Genomic DNA, 24,699 nt, shown 5'->3' with positions numbered 1-24,699 from the left:
TTTAAAAATTGTTTAACATATTGATAGCAAAATTATTTTATTAAAGTTTCATGGTGTATTGAAGTTTTCCGGATGCGGAAACCGTCTACTAATAACTAATTATTTTGTCAACCCTATTTTTGTTACTATTTTCCATACATAGTTCATGTTGTTGTGGCTCGTACATCAGTGCTTAACATTGTTTGACACAGCTGACCATTTTCAAGATGACCATTGAGAGTAGTTAGATTGTACCTCTGGTGGTTAAAACTACTCTTGCAGCTGAGAGCAGCTCTAATTAAAAAGGAAACGTGTTTGGAGGTAATGTATCTTAGCATGGTTAAACATGTTCCTACTTTTTAACAATATATTTTTTGGATATTTATCATTAGTAATTTAAAGTTTTAGTATAATTAACCTAATTACTGATAGGCCAATAATAAATGCAATAAAAGGTGCCTAAAAGGCCGAATATCGTTAGCACGGTTTGTACAATTTGCACAGACTTTGCAATTTACCACAACTGTGCCTGTTAGTGCAGTTGTATCTATGAACCAAAATATGCCAATATACATTTGCAAGTCTAATTTTTGCTGTATAGAGCTCATTTGCTATGAAAATATATGTGGTAATACAGCTTTTTGTTTGTTACTAAGTTGATCTGTGGCAGTCTGCCTGGTTTGTAGTGGTTTGAAACTACCATCTCTGGCTCTTTTTATGTATGCTGTTTAAATAATTAATATGTGACTTATTAAAGAAATAAAAAATTACTGAATAATAACAAAGCCTTCAGTTATTTATCGTGTTGTTACATGGAAGTGCGCCAGTTTGTGCTTTTATAAGTCTGGTGCATTCTACCATTATGCAAAATGTTGTTTTGTAGAAGATACCAGTTTTTAAGGTATTGAAAAAACTTGCTTTTTCATTTAAAATTCGAGCATGTTCACTATTTGATATATCATGCTTGTGCAAATAAACCTATTCAGTCGTTATTCTATTTACTGAACACGATCATTAAAATGAACAGTAACTCAACAAGAAAGCATACAACACACTGAAAGTGTTTGCAATTTTGCTTTTGTTATTTAGGTTCTTTGAAAATTAGAAAATGAAACTTTAATGCAGAACTCAAACACAAAGTATACTAAGTGTGTTTATATACACACCATAGGCATTCAGAAATTATTGCCAAAAATTTTGTTGCTGTTTTGTAGCCAAAAAACTTGATACTGTTAAAAAAGAGTGTGTAAAGATGACATTTGGTTATGAAGATACTGTCAAAAAAAAACTTGCTGTAGGTATTCAGCATTGGGGTAGCATTATTTGCCTGATTTTTTTATTCGATTATCAAGAGCAATTTTATTAATAAGACTTAACCACATGAAAAGAGTGCCCTAAAATACCGAGTCATTATAAAAATCTGTTACTGTACTCTGATGAATGATACATTCTAGACATTTAAAATCCACTCAAATGGTCTGCTGTTTGAAATTAATAAGATAGATTAGTGTTGCTTGGTTCACAGTAGTCTGCCGACTTTGATGTCACACTGCTTATCGCAAACATGCCTAGATAGCTTTTTGATTTTTTATCATGTGAGATAACCACTAAATCATTACTAGAATCTCTGTCAATAAAGCAGGTATGTGCTTTTTGCTTGGTGATTGATAGGTAGTCAAGTGACGTTATTAAGTTCCTATGTGATTGTAATCAGTTGTGTTTAGTAATGTTATCTCAGCCCACTCATTAGCTGACAGATTGTTTGCTTTTATCAAGTGCTCAAATTAATGGTGAATAGAGATATTTTTCAATAAGCATGAAGATTGGTATTATTCGCAATGTTGCAATCTAGTATCATAATTGTTAGAAAATATATGCTATCTAAAGGAAAAAGCGTCAAAAAAATTTAGATTTTCAGATGTCTGGCAAGTCCACAACTTGTTCATAATTGGCATACAATTGTTACAATTTGTTGGGTTACATAGGTGAGGTGAGTTAGCACCTCTGCCCAGTGTAGCACCACCAGAGGAAGTTCACCTGCCTTCTGCTTTTGATAATACCTATTGAAGAATGTAGTAGCATAAACTTACCATTGGTTTATTAATATGACTCTACAGTTGTTTTTTAACACCAGACAGTAAGCTAAGTTAATTGTAATTGTCGCAAACTGCTTAACTCTCTTGCTACCGTAAGCCGATGTATCGGCTTTCGCAGTAATAGAAGTACAGACCGTAAGCCGATGTATCGGCTTATCAATAGGGTTTCACTTTTCTTTTCATTACGAGGCCTACACATTAGCTAGACCAGTCAAATTTTGTCTCCAACGAAACAACCTTGTTGGCAATCGCGTGCAACCAATCGAAAAAATTTTTGCTAAGCAATTCCATTTCTAATCATTTTTTAAACCGGGAAAACCAAGTCGCTATCGTCATGGCAATAATAAACTCACCGCATTTTCTCAATGCAAAGGAAGCGTCAGAAATTGTGCGAGAGTGGGATTCACTAAACAATTTTATACTTATCATGTAGAGAATTTTGTTCTGAATAAGATGCATTTTACAGTAAAACAATATTTGCATTGATTCTTGAGATATTGTATAAATACTAGCGGTATATTGATTATCGAAAATCTGTATGAGTTAATTTAGTCAAAATAGCGAATTTAACACGGTAGTGAAAGAGTTAAAGCTATATAATGCTGTTCTTGTTTTCCAAAAATGGCGTGCCTTTTCGTTGCCCCTTATGGGATAGTCTCTTAACCTTGGTACAACACTTGCAAAATCTTTTTAATTCTAACAGAAAATTTAGTGATGATTCCCTAACAAAAGCAGAAATTCTATAGTGTACAGGCTGGTCAGGTGACTAATGAACCACAGCCTCCAGCATTGAAAGTAGGGGGTAGGGAGAAGTAATTGAAACTTTCAACAGTGGAAGCTTTAGTTGGAAAAAGTAACTGTATGACTTCAGCCAGTCACACTCCATTTGCTTGTAGACTGTCCATTTAGTTGTATTCCTTACAAGGAGTCTAACTTTTTCAACAATTTAGATAACATATCATGGCTTTGCTATTAAACCTTTGGCCCACAATACGTTATCATATCAATGGCATCCCGATAAGTCCTTGTATTTTAATAAGCAGTTATCCAAATAAATAGTAGCCTATATGTGATTGTTCATTCATGTTAAAACCTATATCGCTGTCATTGAACTAAATGCCATCCAAACCTGCTCAAACCATGATTTTTTACCGATAAAGGGATTTACAATGTTAGTTGATCTTTCTAAAAAAAAGATATTGTTAATTTTATATTGTCTAGCCATTTGGTTACACGTGCATCTGCAGCCATTTGGTTTGAAGAATGTTGTAACAAACAGTCTGCAATTCAACAGTGGAACATGCTATAAACTGACTGTCCGTTTATCAAGACTCCTAGGAATTATGAATATCCTAATCCTATGCATACTAAGTGAAATTGACCATCAATAGGCATATTTTACTTTGACATTAGAATATATTTTCAACAAACTTGAATGGTTAGATCATTTAAACAAAAATCATATTGCCAAGTTCCTGGTTAACTGAAGTTGTTAACGATCACCAGCAACAATATCAAAATCGCTTCCAGTCATGGTTAGGAAAATTGGCACAGGAATTAAACATCGTACCTCAGATTCATACGCAATCTCACTACCGCAACACCACCAAATTACCCTATTTTATTTGTAGGTTACTTAAACAAAAGGAAACCATTATCTGCATGCGTTGAGCCTAAAAAATATGTTAACAACCCGTTCTGAGCGTGGTTTCGATTTGCAAAATCGTTTAATTTTTTATTGCAATTTATTGTTAGCACTGACCAGTCATGCTAGATACATTACAACGATGAATTTTTACTTAATTTTAAATCTATGAATTGTGGGTGACTGTTATTGAACAATAGTACTACTGAGAGTTATTATTCATATTTTATCAGTAAAATAATAGTATTTTATTCTTGATAAATCGTCCGACTCGGACATGCTCTCGATCTTTTAGGAAATGTTTAAAAAAAGTGTTCGTTCTTATTCTGCAATGCATTTGTAGTATTTTTCATGGCATCAGCTAGTGTAACATTTTATGATGATTACTTTGGTATAAAGATATTTTTAATAGACTCTGTGATTCAAAAGTTATGACGATTTATAGATTTACAAATATTAGGTTTTATCGAATATAATTAATCGAATGTAATTATGTCCCTGTAAAGAAATAAATTTGGTAGCGAAAGAGTTAATTATACACATACTGATTATACATGCTGATCTCTCACGGTGCATAAATTGCCAACGCACTAATAAGAATAATTGGAAAGAACAGCTATCCCATGAACCTTTCTTTACCTTGTTTAATGTTTTTTGATGGCATGATTCAAAATCTTTTAATTTATCAAGATTATTACTCGTAGTTGTAGGTCTCCATTTTTTTCAAGTTATAAATCTTGTGTTACAGGAAAATCAAATATGTATGTATGACAAGAAATGTTTTAACAATGATTCAGGACATATGAGTTTTACACTGTACTGAATCATTGACATCTTATTGTTAGAGACATGCCTGCATCAAGTTGTTCATCCGTCACTCATCAATATTTCTAAAAATTACTAAAAAAGAAATTTAGAGCTGACTTGCATAGATGATTCAATTGATTATAGGATACTCGGTGTCTAGCCTGAGTCGGTATGACGTGCAAAGTAGAAAGTATTTGTGTCATACCTTGGCTTAGTTGATGATATATGTGTTTAGCTTTGCATGCTTGAATTTTTGCGAAGGTAAACTAACCTAACTGGTTGCCTGTATTGAATATTTGCTGTTGTTTGATGCCATTTGTTTAGTCATGATAAGAATAAAATCAAAATGAGCTTGATAATGGCTCTAAATGCAGACTCTCAATACATGCTTTATGAACGGAAAAATGGATGAATAGAGGAGGTTTTTCTATCAAACTGATTAGTAGCATTGTAAATAGCTGAGATAAAACTTCAAATGTAAACAGCTTTCTACAGGATCTATTTCTAATAGTTGCTTGCCTACGATATTAACAAGATGCAAACCGTTTAACCACTTCATTCTACACAACTGACCTGTGAAGCTTTAAAGATAAACTTGGGCGAATGTTTAGTTGATTTTATCAGAAAGCACCAACTGGTATTTTTTATCATTTGCGATGGTTTTCGATATTTGAGGTTGTCTGATTGTCAGGATGTTTCCAGATTAAAATTGATAAAACTTAATCGTAGTTAAAATGCTCAGATCATGCGAAGGTTCGATCATGACAGCCATAGTTGCAAAGAGAATGACAGAATAGAGACGCGTAATGCAACAACTCGAACGCAGTAGACGATATCAGCTATCGCAGCGATAACAACAACTTGATGCTCCATCTATATTTTATGCAAATTGATACAGCAATGAAATAAGGACTACCAATAAGTAATAAAATTTTATTAGCTCCAGAGATTTTATCCATATCACGGTTTATCCTCATCCAAGATGTTTTTCATTCTCAACAATATATGGTTCAAGTTTTTAAAGGAACACGGCGTTCACAGCTGACAACTGGACAGCTTGCACTGTCCCATTCAATTTGTAGTTATTGTCCGATTTGTGATTTGTACGATATATATCTGGTTCTTTGTAGATTAACTACATGTATAATGGTGTGCTCATCACTTTATTAGGTGACTAATTAGTATTGATATAGCACGCTATTGCTTCCGTATGCCATGGCATTTGACTGGCCTTATAAACAAACTCACCAGTTCTTAAACAGCTCTACACTCTGTAGAGCAGGTTACAGATTTTATTTGGTTTATTTTGACTTCGTGTCCTCAAAAAGCTTCTTCATTTGTATTTCATTGGCTTTTCTATAATGGTGGTAAAGCTTGGTGCTTTTTACTCATCTCGAGAATTTTTGTGTTTTAGCATAATATAGCAGTCAATCATCTGATCACGGTGTAGTGTCCATCACTAGCCATCTTTCTCCTGTCCTTTCATTATGATGTGACTCATTGGTTTTCCATTATTTTGCCGATAAGAGATCAAATATGGAGTAAACAAGATATAAACACACTAAAAGTTGGTCCAATAAATTGTCCATGCAAAGTTGTTTCTCTGCATCTACTTAAGAAATAAGAAAAGCATTGAGTTAAAGCGAATACGCTGGTTGCATGTGAAGCATGTATAGGCCATGAGAGTAGAAACCTTTACAAGGTTATAGGAACCCATTATGTCTGATATCATGAACAATAATTATTATGTGCATGTTTTCTATGCAGTAGCTATTGATAGTGTATGACTGAAACGCAGTAAGTCAGAAATGATAACACTTTTGGTGATCTATTGTAGCAATGCCTTGAAAATTAATAATCTACCGCGATTTCAAACTGGCCATTTTCTACTGTAGTTTTTTATCATAGGCAGCTTGTCTAATTAACTTAGAAGTTTTTTACTCTTTTATGGTTTAAGATGACGTCTGAAACAACTGACGCAGTGATAAATCTCATAACGGTTTTTATTACATACCACATTTTTGGGAAATACCAAAAATGTAAATATAGCTGTTCTTTAAGTGTATCATAAACATCAAGAGAGAGTAGATGAGGAGCATGTAGGAGCATGAGGAGACTGTAGATGCAGAACTGTGTGTATAACTCGGATGATTGCACAAAGTTCTTTAAATTTGCCTAAAGTTCAACATTCAGCTTGGAGAAATGCCATGATTACAAACAATTGCATCATAGCCAGTTAGTAGAAAAGTTGCTATCAAACATGTCATGTGGAGAATATCCTTCTAGGCACGTATTAGGAACACTTTCTGGCAGTATTAGGGACACTTTCTGTCACGTGTCACAGCTACCATAGTTCAATAGTAGTGTCATCTTGTGAATTTAGTGTCAACTATTTTGGTAGGAATACAATCTACTAAGGCACAAAACTAAATGAATGGAGAGTTATAGCATTTTACCTGAACACCTAGCGTTCGCCATGGCTAACCACTTTTAAGGTAGGGCCACACGAGACAAAATTTTCACGAAATCGGCAAAATTTGGACGAAACAATTCGTACGAATTGACATTTGGACGAATTCGTCCATCGTTGGTTGAGCACGATGAACGAATCCTGAATTGGACAAAGCGTCAGAAATTCCTACGAATCGTTGTTTGATTGGTTGGTTGAAAAGGTTAGTTGAATGTTGAAGGTCGTTTTCTTTGGCGCATATCCAGAAAGATTGAAACGGAATCGGCTTCAATTTATCACCGCGTTCTGATTGGCTAGTTGAAAGTTAGTTTCGTACGAATCCGTGGTGGGGAAACTCCGTGTGGCAGGTCAGAAATTTCGTACGAATGGAATTTCCCAGATTAGTTGAAATTACACGATACGTGTGGCCCTACTTTTAGTCGTTTTCAAGTACCGTAAATCCTTGTGTATAAGTCGCGCCTGTGAACCTAAAATTTTGTTTAATAGTTTGTGGTGCGGCGTATAGTCTAAAATTTGTATAGATAAACTTCTCACATTCGGGGTTGAGGTATCTTTTAGATTGCTCAAATGCTAAAAAATAATATATTCAACAATAAGATGCTAGGAAATATCAAATACTTGCGTATCACCTTCTGAGATATGCTGAGCCAAGCGCTTAGTTCCGCTAGGCCAAACTTTGTAGTTTTATAGAAGACTTTGTTGTTTTTGGCTGTATATCTGTTTGTATATTACTTACCAAAGTTCTAAATTTGAACATTAGGAGCTGAGGCTGCTTTTCGCCACAAATTATTGTTCTTCAAAGAGTTGCACCAGTTAAAATCAGTCAATTTTGATCACATGGTTTCAAGTGAGTATACTTTCAGTCATTCGGAATGACTCATTTTTATGGAGATAACAATTTAAAAGGAGGATAATTGTCATCTGACTGCCAAATGTCAAAGCTGTAGAAGTTCCTTTTGTAAGGTCCTACAACCTTTTCGATGCGTTAGGCCTATGTCCAGCTTTTTCTATTAGGCCTATGTGTTTGCTGAATTGATCATACTGTATTGATAACTGTTATGTAAGGTTGCATTTTTTTCTTGCCATGATCCATGATTGTATCGCGATATCCATGCTATCCAGGGGAGTTTCCGTAAGCTCAGACATAAAATAAAATGTAGCTGAACAAAATTAAAGTTTAAAACAATTTTAAGTATAAAACCAAGAAATCATGGAAAAATATACAGAAAAAATTCAACAGGTTTAGAATAACACGTTTGCAATAATTTATTCTCGTTATATTATATCTTGAGATATCCAACAGCTACCCTCCATTACTCAAACCGTATCACTTTCTGCTTATCCTCCAAAGTTGACTGTGACACTGTTCTTTAACCTGACTTAACAGTCACATCAAGTATTAATCATAGACCTATTAACTATACTAGTATAGTTAATAGGTCTATGATTAATACTCAGTGATTCCCTTCAGATCAGATGTCTAAAACACTCTGGTGTTTTTTGGTTTTTTCTTAGCTTCAGTTTCAAGTTTAGCCAACCTAGATGTTTCTCTGTCATAACGGTGCCGTTGTAATAGTCTGTGTGACATTCATGGTCTAACTCCTAAAATCATTATTACATCCGAGATAATGAGAGTGATTAACGGTTGTTTGAAGTTGTGCTATCTCACCTCTATGTATTGTGTTGTTCATTCAACCATAACCTTTAGGTGTTAGGCGTGCAGTCATGCAATGAGCACTGCTGATCAATACATTAGGGATGTGAAGCAATCGCGTAGCGTAAGGCGAGCAGTCCGAACGGAAATTGGTAGAGACTAATTGGTCACATTCTAGCGTTACAGCATTCATATTTTCTCTGTGAGAGATGCCTATACTAGGGTGAAGGAGGTTTCATTCTCATTTCTCACAGCAATATGACAACTGACCTGAATGCGAAGAGGAATGTAAGTTAATTTGTAGAGCAATTAAGCGTAGTGCAGTGCCAGGTAATACTGTATCGTACAGATCGTTTGTTTTTCGTTTTATAGTGGCTGAGAGGAATGGCAGCTATAAAGAATTTCTTCGCTAGGAAAGACAAAAAGTCAAAAGGGTCGGGGTCAGAGCATATTAGTGAAATTGGTGCTCCATTTGGAATATCACACAACATACATGTCGGCTTCGACGATCAGGCCGGTACCTTTGTCGGACTTCCACCAGCTTGGCAAAACTGGTTGAAGCATTCAAAAATCACGTAAGTTTAACGAGACACATCGGTGATTTACCGAGGCATAATCCATCACTTACCATTTCCTTTTATTCGTTCTCCATATCTAGAATGTTTAGGTTGAACATGTACTGATCATTCTGTTCTTATCCTCCATGGCTTTTCTTGGGTATGAACAAAGCCAGTAGCGGTCTTGCGCTTTCTGTACCAGTTATGAATTTTGCTTAAATATTATTTTGTCCCATCATATGATTTTGCAGACAAAAAGATACCCAAAATAATCCTGATGCTATTCTGCATGCCCTCGAATATTATGAGTATCAGGTAAAGCACCCTAATGACCAAAAGAACAAGTTTATCGATCACATGCAGAGCGGCACATCTGAAATAGATGATGACAACTCAGAAGGTTGGTTTGGTTGATTGTGGGGAGATCTGACTTGCTGTCAAAGAATAGCCTCATGGCACCTAAAGGATGGTTCACACTATATCGCCGTACATCGGCGTTGATGCCACAATATTTCGGTGGTCGTTCGTGATGTTCAATGTTCACGCTAACACAAACCCATCCGCGTTTGCATCAGCGAACACTTCGCGATGTAGTGTTCTCATTTTTTTTCTAACTTTTCTCGAACGAACTTCATCGTGCTCTAATCAAATACTAGTTTCGCAGCAACTATCATAAACGGACATAAATAGATTGCGGTATCTGCAGCAGCAAATCACCATCGATGAAATGGTGCATATTGAACACACTGTCATTGATGCGTGGCAAACTATCGGGAAAGTTTGATGGTACAAACTTTTTTGTGGTATCCACGTCGATGCTATCGGTTTACGGTGCGCATAGGCAAGGACCAACGCTGAAAGGACAACTCCAACATACGGCGATATAGTGTGAACCAGCCTTAAACCCCATGTTTCTAAAGGATGCGTGTCTCAGCTTATGTGATTGACTGACTGCATGAGTTCGAACCAAAGTGCATCCTAATGAATGAACAATGATTGCAGGAAATGAATCGCAGTTTGCATTAGCTAATAATAAGTCATTGATTTAACTCTTTTAAGTCAGAATTGTTTTTCAAAAAATCAAAAGTCAACATGGCTATATGTAATCTTTCGTAGCATGGAAAGTAATTGGTATTTCTTTAAACTGAAAATTGTATCTTATTCAACGTAAAATCTTCTTTCTAATGATATATAAAATAGCTAGCTTTATTAAATCCTTTCATTCAATAATGATGGAAAAAATGGTTGTGGGAAATAATTTCTAAATCGCCCTGAAAGGCAGGAGACTATTGGCTATAAGAAGAAAAGAATAATGTTACACACGTTGTGTGGCCTCTCATGTTAGTCATGTTACATCATAGTGAGCACTGAGACCGTGTCATCATGTAGTAGCTTTATTGTTTTGCACAACCAAGGACATGTTTCCATCTAGCACCTTGACTTGGGCTATTTCAGAAGAAATCCGCTTCTTGAACTAATGCTTACTGGGAAACTTCCGAAACCAAAAGCACCTGTAAAAAACTTTAGTTGAGTAAGGGTAAATTGCCAGTCAGATTTGTTGATCAAAAACTTTACTAAAACATTTTAGATTGGTTGCAGCAAAATCAGAAACTTCTGGAGATTTTACGTAACAAAATTCACCCCGATTGTAATACTCATTTCATAGCAATAAACAAAATTAAACCGGATACTGGGCTCTGGCAATTTAGCCTTCATTTTTATTACCGATTTTACAAAAATAAAACTATTTAATTTAGCGATACAAGATTTTCAATAGGGTGTTTTGCAGAGTATTTTGTGGAAAACACAGCTAAAAAGAATTATTCAGCTACTGTTAGTGGTTGCCATGCAACAAGCAAATGAACATGTTCATTACCTGTATTACTATGTCAAAATGATGATGGAAGCGACTTGCTAACTTTAAAGAGTTAAGTTTACTAAAAGTTTTGACATCTTAAAAAACCAGCATCATTCACTTCATTCTGTATTATTTTACTGCCTCCATTTTTTACGAATCTGCAACACAAATAGCTGCTATTGAAGAAATGAAGTGATAACATTCACTAATGCTCATCGCTGGAAATTTTCATTCTTTAGCTTCCGTTCAACTAAGGCTTCTAATGTCAAAATTTTCAGTTCTGTTGCTTTCTGGCTGCTCTTTATTTTACCTTATCCGTCAAAAGTTTTTTTTTAAATGCAAGCGTTAACAACTTTAACAACACAAAGTAATTGTACTTTGAGACACAATATAGAAGTTATCCACTTGTTAACATTTAGTTTTAGTAACCCTCCACCGATTGTGGTAACAGGTCACAGATATCATTCTACTCATCGCAAGCTACGTAATTGATTTTATCTTTATCTATCCTTAGTGTCTATCAGATCAGCACATCCAGAATGACTTTCACATCTTTTTGCAATAGTCAGTACCTTGATGATGGAGCATTGTCTTATTTGAGTTAAAGCCTTCCGTGGCTCATCTCGCTGGCTCACTCAGCTAGTCATCTTATAGTCACTGATTATTATAGGACAAGCAATATTCTAAGGCATTTGCTCTAGATGTATGTTTATTTAGAGACCTGCCTTGCTTGTATATGGTTAATGATGTCTGTTGTGCGTTGAATATTTGTAACTAGTAAGCTATTTTAGATATGCGTGTTTACAGAGTCACCGAGTTCTTCCTCAAGGACTTCAGCGGATCCTGCTATTGGCCAAGCAAAACCTGATCTTCCACCAAAGGAAAGTCCTGTAGCTCCTCCTAAACCCGTAAGTTTGCATCTATAATCTCAAGTCTGTGTTTTAGTAGAAATTCTCACTCGAGAAAATAATAGAATTGTTGTTATTATGTGTTTGAAAAGGCGCTAAGCCATTTTACAACATTTTAACTATTTTGTATAAATAGAGATAAACCAACTCTATTAACCATATTTGCGCTCAAGCAACAGGCAGTGTGTGATTAGAACATTTAAAAATGACCGAGGAAGTTAAAAAGATAGGAGGATGTTACATGTCTAACTTGAAGGCAGGAAAATCTATTTTAAATATTGTTCCTCGCTGACTATTGACATGAAAGATAAACCGTGTTGATTGTCGCTGGCAAAGGCAACCAGCTGGAGATTGTTTTTAGTTGTGATCCCAACATGATGTCAGTGGTTTGTTTCTCTCAGTGGTTTGTTAAGACTATTGTTCAAGACTTGGGACTTCGGACAATGGAAATCGGTCAATCCAGCTAGAACTGTTTTTGTGAGTTATGAGTTATCAGTGCTTGTTGGACATCCTTCTATGCCTAAATGAATAACTCATTCGATTTTAACCGTCATCGGTTTTAAGCTCTCCATTACTAGTCATTGGTGATAAATGGAGATATGTTGGCGTATGTCGGCGTATAGCGCCACTGATAATAACTCCGCAATAGGAATATGTGGAAGAAGTTCAGCAAACAGACAAGTGGTCACCTTCAGTTGTAAATATCATATAAGAGCACTGTAGAAATGTTCACCTGTGTGTATAAAGCTGAGAGCATAAGGATCATCATAAGCTCTCATCTGGATTTAAGTGGCATACTCTGGTCAACCTCTATTTCTTTCTCAGTTGGTATTCCATTCCCATGCACCGTGTATCAGGAGTACTTGGGTGCTCCTTAGACAGGATATGTCAGTGGCTGTTTACTAGCCACACCCACCCATTCCATGAGAGCTATAGAAGACTTGTGAGATTTGTGTTTGTCATTCCACTCATACCAACAGAGGGCAAGGTTACTTGTTTAAAGGCTCTGTCATACATACTTCTGTTGGAAAATTGGTGCAACGCTTTTGGTGCAATACACTCGTTTGCTTAATATTTTTGACAATAGACTACTCATTCAAGGGGGCATATATGTGTTCGCTAGGACTTTGGTCAATCCATTTTGGTTCAAGAAATTTTTCTAGCTACAACTTAACCAATTTTACTTTCTGTAATGACTCTCTACATTGGTCAAGGCTGGTTCACACTATATCACCCTATGTCGGCGTTAATCCAACAATATATTGGTGATTGTCTGCAATAAAAATGTTCACACTATCACAAACCCATCCGTTTACCTCAGTGAAATGTTCACAGCATAGCGTTCTCGTTACACAATGCGATGGCAGAAATGATTAAATACTAGTCTCGCAGAAACTATCATAAAAGAAAATATGGATCAAGCAATCCACTATAGCTAATCACCATCGCCGAAGTGATGCAAGTTGCATGGTCCGAAATATTTGGTGAACTATCGGAAAATTTGGACAGGTTTGCGACGTATCGGCTTTGCCTCAACAATGCCGTTCGTTTCCGCCGTTTATAGTTAATAAATAATCGCTGAGAGGACAACTGCGATGCAGTGTGAACCAGCCTTTATTCCTTAGCTGTATGATTCATAGTCGAGTCTCCACTGCTGACTCGTCTTTACCAACTGTACCAGACGAGACTCGTCATAACTGCTTTAGAAGTGATTTGTAGCAGTTGCTTGCTTTGCAATAGCTGCTGCTCCTAAAGGTCAATCATTAGCGAGTGATTGCCTTTGAATGATGCTAACAATATGCTGCCTAGTCACATACTTGTATGTTCATCAGCCTCAGTGACAATATTAAAGATGCTGACCTACCTATCTGTTAGCTAGTATGAGCTGCTTGGCTTTTATCGACTTTATTGGGTTTCATCGTGAATATTCAGAACTCTACTGTACAGTAGGTAATCCTGTGCTTTATCATAATCGTAGTCATGACTGTTGAGCGGCTCATGCCTTCTCATGGTGCTCTATGGGAATGAAGACAGACTTCAATTTGTTTTGATCTACACCTTTTGTGTAAATGAAGATATACCGTGATCCGTAACCCATCCGACTCGCTGGGTTCTCGAGAATGAGTGTACTTTGCAATTTTCAGATAGCAAAACTTTATATGAAAATGTTGTGTGAAAAAATGAGTAGTGTCTGCATAGATTAAACAATGCACATAGTACATCATGGGCTCACTACTGGCTCTACGATAGCATCCGATCTTGCTAGCATATTATAAGATCATATAATATAAGATCATATAATATAAGATCATATAATATAAGATCATATAATATAAGATTATATAATATAAGATAATATAATATAAGATCATATAATATAAGATTATATAATATAAGATCATATAATATAAGATCATATAATATAAGATCATATAATATAAGATCATATAATATAAGATCATATAATATAAGATCATATAATATAAGATCATATAATATAAGATCATATAATATAAGATCATATAATATAAGATCATATAATATAAGATCATATAATATAAGATCATATAATATAAGATCATATAATATAAGATCATATAATATAAGATCATATAATATAAGATCATATAATATAAGATCATATAATATAAGATCATATAATATAAGATCATATAATATAAGATCATATAATATAAGATCATATAATATAAGATCATATAATATAAGATCATATAATATAAGATCATATAATATAAGATCATATAATATAAGATCATATAATATAAGATCATATAATATAAGATCATATAATATAAGATCATATAATATAAGATCATATAATATAAGATCATATAATATAAGATCATATAATATAAGATCGTTGTAAGATACACGTTGGATAATCAACTATAATGAAAATTTAAAGATTTTACAGTACATTTGGAATATTCAGGGTGCAAAAAATTCTGTACACAAAATCAAAAGGCTCTTCCAGTCTATCACTTGAAAACCTTATAAACATTATCTTAGAAATTAAACTCCTTCCTAATAGGTTTTACTTATTAAAGTATCAACTTTAAATTTATCAATTTTCAAAATCAAATTATCAATTTCATTACAATTGTTTCTTTAAACTTTGCGGTTTCCGGATATGATTGAGACGTGCATGAGGTGTAAGAGTCTGTATTTATTCATAGATTAGTCACTCAAATATGATTATTTATATGGATCACTGCACAAAGGCTCATAAAAGCTACATTGTCTCAATAGTAACAATCTTTACATTTGTCATAAGATTGAATTACACTGGAGAAATATTGAACAAATTCATGGGCGTTGAGGTTATGACTGACGCTAGTCAATTTGTGTGTATTACGAGGGTTTGATATTTACGATTGTCTTTTTGTCGTGATTCGCTGGCTGATTACCAATGAGTATGTTTTATAATGAAACTCCAAATGCATCGACAAAAATAGTTGGATATGCTCTAAAAAGCCAGTTGCTTTAAAATAATATCACGCTATTTAGAATAAAATGTATTTTAAATTAAAATTAATAATATTGAACATTAAAAATATACAATTCTATTACGAGTACCCAAATAAATATAATAGACTTGCATAAAAGCCACTGGCAAATATTATGCTCGTGATCTGTGACCTCGACTGAGTGTTTATTGTAAGGCTCAATTCATTACTAGTGTTTCGCAGTGACCTACGCTTCACCTCCAGCGCCCTTAAACCAATAAAAGACATGGCCATCACTATGGGCTCAAATACTCTACCTTATCGTTATATACATCATATACACCATCTAATACAGACATCACTAAGGGCTCTGTGCTTCAATTGAATTGAAAGATATTTTAAATTGAAACAAAAGATATTGCTTTTTGCTGGTTGCAGTAAGATTTAAAAGCACGATAATAGAAGCAAGCAATGCAGATTCGCTGAATTTCAGTGTAAGCAATGTTTACAATTATTCTTAAGAACTTACTGACAACCACTGGCCAAATGGTCATATTAGATATAACATTTATATAATATAATATTTATTATATATTTATATATATTAGATTAGTCAGTTTCTGGTTCCTGGAAGCCTTGTTTCTATATCGGCTGCAAGCCCCGGCGGTAACTTGCGCTTGCGACGCTAGGCTCAGCGGCTTCTGTTCATATAAAGCTGCATCACTAATAATCGCATAAAAATGTTCGCTCGCCATGCCGTTTCGAAAATGCTGACCTTCACCTGTACAGTGCATTTCGGGAAGGTTTTGCCTGCGTTTCTTCGCGAAAGATAAACAACCCTGAACTTTTGCGTTGACCGCCAGCAACTACTGGTGGTACTCGGCGTGTAGGTTCACATTTCACTGCTGATAGCCCTGTGGTGCTGTCGCCGGTGCTTGCGGCGTATATGGAAACCAGGCTTAACTCTTTTGTTACTCACTCCTTACATGGTTTGTGTTGTAGCTGTTCCGTTTCTATTGCCTTTCATAACTTTGTTTGCACAGGTTCGGCCAAATGATATTTCCAGTCAAATCAAGACAGTGACCATTGAAGATCCTCCTTCACCTTCTCAAGTCAGTTCTGCGAAAACGTCTCCGACAGAAGAAGACGACAAGCCAAAAGTTGTCTCCCGGCAAAAAAAGAAATCTCAAAAACGTCGGATGACTGATTCAGAAGTTATATCAGAATTGCGTAAGCTGCATAAATTTATTTACTATTGTAGGTTGGCCAGCCGTGTGTATTCTCTTGTCAATACCCACTGCTGGCTCTCTGTAATAGAGGCAGTTTGTCATGGCTGAATCTCAATTACTGGTATTACCATAGCAGCTGTTGTGTGGCGAGCTGGGATTGCACTTGATACACACTGAGCTGTCTTGCGGTTCCCTGATGGTTATTCCTGGCGTATACATAATGTATCATTACGGTCAAGGCAGCAGATGCTCGTCTCTGACTTGACTCTCTACACTGTTCAAAGATCATTTTGCATAGCAAAAATGTTATGAATCGTTAGGGGTCTTTTTGCCTAATAATTGCAAAACCTCAGAGTTACTCTTTTGTAGAGAAGATAGCAAACAATAGCGCAGACCCTAAATCCATATATGAAATGAAGGAGAAGCTAGGCTCCGGGTGAGTGCTGATGATGCCTGATAGGTGCTGCTTGACATTGTCTTAGGCGTATGTTTGTGTCGGAATGCCTCTGACAGCGCGTGTCAAAACAGACCCCAAGATCGGTCAGTTCTATTATTTTATGAATAGGCGTTCGTTGTGGCTCACCAGCTGCTCAGAAACTCAGCGTGCGGCAGTTTCTATTGTAATGCTCGGATGTTAGCGTGCCACTGCACTATAGAATACACCGTGTCATTAGAATATAATGGCTCAAACACATGCTTAGTGCAAAGAAGTGAATCAGCGCACCTAGTATGTTATGTTAGGTTTGTTGATCAGTCACTGAAAGATGGTTAGCCAAGCTATATACCGCATGAGTCATCGATGTGAGTCATATGTGTGGATGAGCTGCATTATTGATTAGATAGCAGTCCATCCTCTAAGGCTTTAGGGCTAATATTATTATATTCTCTTCACACATTGATTATTCATTCTACATGCATTGCATCCTTAAGCTCCGAGTTACGCTCGCTCACTGTGCGCATTATGTATTTGCCCGCATGCCCACAGGCAAGCTTTGCTCCTACACAGAAATCATGGATATAAGAAAGTATTGGTACTCCATCTTTTGCTAAGTGTAAATGTGACATACTGTGTTTTGTCTCACAGATTTTCATTGAGCAACACGGAAACATGACCAGGAGTGCCATTGAACGATAGAATGTGTTGTTTTTCATTTACAATATTTCCTATTCGATGGTATATTTAGAGTTGTATGTCAATAACATGCATGTTCAACTATTCAGTGTCTCTCTTTGCGAACTGTTACATACATGATCTAACAGCTTATAATGCTACCCGATGGGTTGCAGCTGCCACCATGTCTATGAATTACGGTGTAAACATTTGTATTCAGCTCCAGCTGCGCTACCCTTGAACTGCTTATCAGCTAAATTATCAGTTCTACTGCGATTTTAATTCACTAAAGTTTAATGCTGACCTTTGTCCAGTCATAAGGAACTGGTATCGATGCTGCCGTGTAGGATTGCAAATTCAATCTTCAGTTCAAGTATGACACAAATTACTCAACTAGCTGTGTTAGTACTACAGGAGGCATCCTCCGATATCCTTTGCCTTGTCTGCTGTTGGTAATGCTTTATTCTTTGAGGCTGTATGTGTACTCTTATTGATGCGATTCGCTGTCGCAGGGCATCAGGCACCGTTGTGCGAGCCGTGAACAAAGAGACTCAGGCTTGTGTGGCTATCAAAATGATGGAGCTTGAAAGTCAACCAAAAAAAGAGCTCATTGTCACAGAAATAGAGGTGGGAATTGTCATACACTTTTATACTAGTTTTATACTGTTTTGGTGATGCGATGAAATTTAAGCTGGAGGTTTTGGTTCCGATTGCCCTGAAGAGAAGCTACTTTTGACAGTGATTTTTTGATAAAAGTTACATTAGTTGTTGCATAACATTTTCGATTGTTTGTCGCGATTATTTTATGTCTAAAAGTGGTTTTATCCTTATTATTAAGGAACCGATATCTAGATACATTCAGCTTCTGGTGTCAAAATAAAGATTTTTTTGTAATAATCAACTAACTTTTTTCAAGCTCAACCCTCTTATAGCAAACGTTGAGAATTGATTGTTGAAGAATGTTATGAAGTAGTAAGGAGAATGAAGTGAAAGTGCAGTAATAATGATAATATTAGTGAACTCTAATGAAGTAATAGTCTGTTCAATTTATAAGAAACAATAACTGCTATTGTATTCTTACACTGGTTTGAAGAAGCTTGGATAATGCCGAATTGGTTGAATTTAAAAATATAAATTAGTCCCCCCTCCCTAGTAACCACAATGGTATCAAAAAGTTTTTGGTTTTTTGGAATGAACTGTTCCCAACTATATTGACTGCTATTACAACTCACCAATCATATTTTCGCTACGTCGTTTAGTACTGACAACTATCTGGTAAGTAGGTCTGCGATGTAGTCATTTGAGTGGCAATTGTATTAAAACTTTAGCGAGTTTTCCTAAAAGTAGGCTATATACCAGAGCAGCAAAAGGTTAAAACCTTGAGGTTTATCAAAGGTACAGCAGTATGGGTTGTTTTTTCTTAGTTTGAAAACACCAGTTTTCTTTCCTATATATATAAATATTGCTCTCTCTCTCTCTCTCTGTATTATCTCAATTTGGGAGTTCGCTACTCTTTGATGTTCACTTTTTCACATGGGATTTAACTCAAATGTGTTGGCTGGCTAAAAGTTCTCTATTGTTTTGGAGCATTGCATTTGTTAGCGTAAATACCAAACGGCAACAAGCAAGAGGAATCATGACATAAAGAGCTACAATCAGCAAACCAACTCATTTTGTGGCAATAGCCTGGGATTTCTCTTCTGTACATTTGCAAGATTTTATAATTAAACAGGCAAACAAACTTGTTATGCAGTTCATTGTTCTTTTGAAAAAGTTGTTTTTTAAAGACGTGGCTCAGTCTAGACCTTCTACAAAAACCTTTACACGGCCGATAGTTTTACCAATGATTATAAAGTGTCATTAGCTTATGATTAGCTTACCATTCTTCTGGTATCTACCCATAATTCATTGCCAGCTCGATGCATATCGGTACTGTTGCTTTTAACAGTCAGCAAATTCTAAAGCAGTGATAATCCATAGCAATTTTTATAGAGTCGGCAAAATGTAAAGTTATTTCCATTCAGCTGCTCTGAAAATATGTAAGGAATCTGATCCTGAAAACTTGTGGCATGTATAGACTATATGTAGGCAGCCATGTACGTAGTGTTAATGTAGGTCAAGTATTTATTATCATACGGAGAGGCAAGTTGAAATTTAGTTGTATAAATCGAAAGATAAAAAAGTTGTTGTTTCTTCATAATTACAAAAATCCTATGTTGTCTGCGCTTCTTCAAGTCTTGATGGGATTGGCTTTGAGTTATCCATGATTTTTGATAATTCCGAGTGTGAGCCGCCGATAGAGAAGACAATTTAAGTTTTGGTACATTTACAGGGCAAATTCCAATACACTTCTTATGTAGTTTTTAATATAATTTCAGTCTAATTTTAGCTGTTTTACAAATTTTAAGCATTTTTAATACTGAGTTTTATCTTCATTTTGGTCAGACAATTCTTGTTTCATCAGTACTAGATTTTACTAGGTCATGCGGCACTTCAACCATCCAAACATAGTGAACTTTATCGACTGTTATCTTGTGGAGAAGGAACTCTGGGTAACCATGGAGTTTCTTGAAGGTGGAGCTTTAACTGATGTCGTCACAGAAACTGTAATGGATGAAGGCCAGATAGCGGCTGTTACTCGGTGAGTGCTGACGGCAAGTTTTACCAGACAACTGAGATTAGACAGCATATTATCTTTAATACATAGCTGAATGCGCCGTATATGGTACACAGCTTGTCTGAGCCACTAGTGCTGCGGGAACTACAGGTTACAGGCTATATTTAGTACACAACGAATCTGAACCACCAGTGCTGTGTTAACTACAGGTTACAGGCTATATTCAATACGCAACGAATCTGAACCATCGGTTCTGTGCGAACTAAAGATCACAGGCCATACTGTAAATTTTGGCGTATAAGTCGAGGTCTAAAGTTTGGTTTAAAAATCCTGGTTTTGCTATGTACTTACCATATAAGCCGACCCCCTCCTTTGGCTCAAATCGTTTGATCGCTAGTAGTTCAGTCTTCATCAAAGGCGGGCGATGCGTAGCTGAAGAAATGGCATTCAAAAATGTCCATGTTTTTTGTTGTGCCCCCTGCAATATGTACAACAATTAACGAAAGAATGAGTGATAACAGTTCTAGTGAAAACACAAGGCACAAAAAGCAATACTTCACCATCGTATTTGCCAGCCGCACCAATAGAATGAAACTGTCACCCTTGATAACATGTATGCTTTTAACAAAAAATCTGTGTTGTGTTCGCAAGACAAATTTCGTAAGGAATCATGATTCTTGTACAAAATAATATGGATGGACGATAGCGGATGTGTCAAATGGATTACCAAAGTGTGGGTTTGTGGGCAGATACTACAAAAAGCATTAAATTAAAAAAAGTCAATTTCTATGTCATATCATGTAATTTTGATTTTTGTCGGTTTTTTGAAGTTTAATTTTACTAGAGTTCGTGTCATGAAGACGTGATCGCCGTATAACTCGAAGATGGATTTCTAAGCTTTAAATTTGTTGTCAGATTTTCGACCTATACACCGAAATTTTCGGTATTCGGTACATAAATTCTCTCGAGTGCAAATTGATGATCGCATTATTAAGTAAAACTTAGTTTTGTGCCTACATTTATATTGGGAGTCGGGTCCTCTTTTAAGGGAAATAATTATGTGCTGCTCTCCACTTAATGCATACAGTTGTAAAGAAATTAAATATAAGATTGGTGCTTCTTATAGCCACAATGCATAAGAGTTATCCGCTCCTTGCGTTTTCATCAACGTAAAGTTTACGCACGAGTAGATGACTATAGAGTGCCGTAATAATTGCTTGTATTTTTATTTGTGCCTCTATTTTAGATTCTGTTTGTTACCTTTCGTGTCCCATTAAATGTGACATGCTAAGATCATCTCTATAGGATAGGTAAATTAAAATCAAATGCTAGAACATACTGTTGATATAATATGTTCTGATCAGCAGTGAGCTGCCTTGCATACCTACTCTCCGCTCAAACTTCTTGCTACTGAAATAAAATAACCAATCAACTCTTATGGGAGTTGTTGCCCCATGCGGTTATTAGGCAGACAATTTGTATAAGCATGCATATATGACTTCATATTCATTGAGTAGTATACATACACCAGATGGAAATTAAATTGGGTGTTACTGTCTCTCGATTTTACATCTTATGTTGCATTGACAGACTCACTTCATTTGTAGCCTCTATTGCTATATTATACTGATCATAGAGGTTGACAGACTATCTGTATCTGTAGCCTTTATTGCTATATTATACTGATCATAGAGGTTGACAGACTATCTGTATTTGTAGCCTCTATTGCTATATTATACTGATCATAGAGGTTGACAGACTATCTGTATCTGTAGCCTCTATTGCTATATTATACTGATCATAGAGGTTGACAGACTATCTGTATCTGTAGCCTCTATTGCTATATTATACTGATCATAGAGGTTGACAGACTATCTGTATCTGTAGCCTCTATTGCTATATTATACTGATCATAGAGGTTGACAGACTATCTGTATCTGTAGCCTCTATTGCTATATTATACTGATCATAGAGGTTGACAGACTCACTGCATCTGTAGCCTCTATTGCTATATTTTGCTAGCTAGCAAGCATTAAGATTGCAGGTAGACTCTAATTGCCTCATGTTTCATTACTCGTGATATAAATCATTTACTTATCAAAACAAACCTTTAGGTATGGCATAGTTTTACTGCTTCATATCGTATTTGAAGTTTTAAATGTGGAAATCTTTATAGCTTTAGTAGTAACCTGTTATTTTTAGCAAATTGAAATAAAACGGTATAATAGAGCTCATTTTTATTTTGTGTTTTTTTGGCAGCACTTTTATAGAAGTGCGTTGAATGCAGCTTTTCAATATTTTTTATGAGTTATTTTAAAAGGATTGTTTCATTTTCATTCATGCTCTGAAGAGGTGCAGCTTTGCCTCGGTGCCTTTTTATGCTCTGAAGAGGTGCAGGATAGCCTCGGTGCCTTTTCATGCTCTGAAGAGGTGCAGCTTAGCCTCGGTGCTTCAGTAAAAAGTCATCAGATGATGCTGTTGTGTTTGAGGAAAAAACTTGCTGGTCACCAACATATTTTAATCTGTCATATAGTGAAATGCACATAATTTGCTTCCACGATGATTTATTTATCTGTTTTTAGGGAGTGTCTCAAAGCTCTGGAGTTTCTACACGCCAAGAATATTATACACAGAGATATTAAGAGTGATAACGTACTACTAGGAATGAATGGCGATGTATGTTCACTTCTTCTTTAGCACAAGGAAGTTGAAGATGTTTTGAATATATTTTATATTTGAAATTTTAATTAAATTTGTTGAGTGATGATTGAATTTGAATTTTTAAATGTTAAATACTCTTTTAATTCTTTGTTAGTTTACATTCACATTTTACACTATCGGTTGACAAAATCCTGTCAGAGTGTTTTTAAACCAACTTCATGCGCACAACTGGGAGAAATGCAACTCGGTTGATTTTGACTCGTCAGTTGTGAAAACACTATTGAAGATGAAGTAAGCCAGTCTGTGAATTTGTCTAGTCCTAATTTTTTATAAATTGTTATATCTCAATCGGAGTTTCGTATTTGGTTTCATGTGAAATTCATAAGTTTCCGTTATGGGAGATGATAGGGATGCCACTCTTGTTGCAGGTGAAAATTACAGACTTCGGGTTCTGTGCTCAGATATCAGGCGAACAAGAGAAACGAAAAACGATGGTTGGCACACCTTATTGGATGCCTCCAGAGATAGTTCTAAAGTACGTTCCTTTGCTTCTCCATTTTGCTTTGTTAAGCCCTTCTCATCGTCTTTATTCTCGCCGTTTACATTTCATTTTTTCTTTATTTTAGGAAACACTATGGTAACAAAATAGACATTTGGTCATTAGGTATAATGATAATAGAAATGCTAGAAGGAGAGCCTCCTTACCTGAACGAGACGCCCCTCAGGGCTATCTTCCTCATCGCCAACAATGGCAAACCGGAGATTAACCGCGAGAAACTTTCTCCTGAACTTAATGACTTTTTAGACCATTGTCTGGAAACTGACGCTGAAAAGCGCAGCTCAGCCACTCAGCTCATGAAGATGCCTCTCCTCGAAAAATGTCGGCCTCTCACCACTTTGCGTCCATTAATAGTTGCTGCCAAAGACGCAATCGGTAAATGACGTTTCCGCCATGCGAGCAAAGTTCATTCTATGAAGTCTTGCCTTGAGCTGCCAATCAGTGGTAGGATTCTAGAGCCAGCTGAAGTCTTTATTTTATTATCGATGCTTTACACACAGGCGAGCTCAAGGGAATTGCACTCTCCACGCTTACTGTCTGCACAACATTTGCCACAGAATATTTCTATTCCAAGTTTTTTTCATGTCTTTAATGATTGGACCTTTACCTTCTGTTGTCATGTCGTATTAATATTCCCGCGTTTTACTGCTGGCTAACTTATTTTAAAATTTAAATGTCATGAAGACAGGCAACTCAAATCATGCGCAATACTGTCTATTCGGGACCAGAAACACAGATAGTTATATATGGTCTCATTAGTCTTCCAGTATTCCTATTACACAAACATTCTCGTCGCGTCATTTACTCAGTGACGCACTCCTACAGGTGACATGCGAGTCCGTGTACCAACATACACTTTTATAGATCTTCTCAAGCAGTGTTTGGATATTTCATCTACTTTTTAATGGACTCTAGTAATATACAGTAATAATTTTATATTATATGATATTTGTACATTTCATAAATACAGAACTTTAGAATTGATTTATTGTTTTAAAATAAGGTAGGTGGCACCATTTCTTTCTGTGCTGACTTCAGACTGGTTTGTTGAGGTAGTTTCCTTGCAGTGTCTACCAAAAGT

General features: G+C 35.8%; 1 protein-coding gene across 2 annotated transcripts; it reads left to right on the top strand.

Annotated features, from left to right (window-relative positions):
- Positions 1 to 89: 89 nt before the first annotated feature.
- Positions 90 to 24,602, top strand: LOC137393804 (serine/threonine-protein kinase PAK 1-like). 2 transcript variants are annotated; one of them, XM_068080501.1, is made up of 11 exons: positions 90 to 300; positions 9,024 to 9,226; positions 9,460 to 9,608; positions 11,874 to 11,974; positions 16,485 to 16,671; positions 17,040 to 17,106; positions 18,294 to 18,408; positions 20,262 to 20,422; positions 22,981 to 23,074; positions 23,488 to 23,594; positions 23,686 to 24,602. In XM_068080501.1, exons 2-11 carry the CDS (start codon positions 9,036 to 9,038, stop codon positions 23,999 to 24,001), a joined length of 1,488 nt encoding a protein of 495 aa, XP_067936602.1. In that variant the 5' UTR covers positions 90 to 300; positions 9,024 to 9,035; the 3' UTR covers positions 24,002 to 24,602. The 2 variants fall into 2 exon arrangements, with proteins under 2 accessions (XP_067936602.1, XP_067936601.1); XM_068080500.1 differs by lacking the exon at positions 90 to 300 and adding an exon at positions 8,787 to 8,939.
- Positions 24,603 to 24,699: the final 97 nt, after the last annotated feature.

This window comes from Watersipora subatra, chromosome 4, assembly GCF_963576615.1.
Source record: "Watersipora subatra chromosome 4, tzWatSuba1.1, whole genome shotgun sequence".
Taxonomy (NCBI): Eukaryota; Metazoa; Bryozoa; class Gymnolaemata; order Cheilostomatida; family Watersiporidae; genus Watersipora; species Watersipora subatra.
The sequence above is the reverse complement of the archived record's forward strand: the minus strand, read 5'-3'. Positions and strand labels throughout refer to the sequence as shown.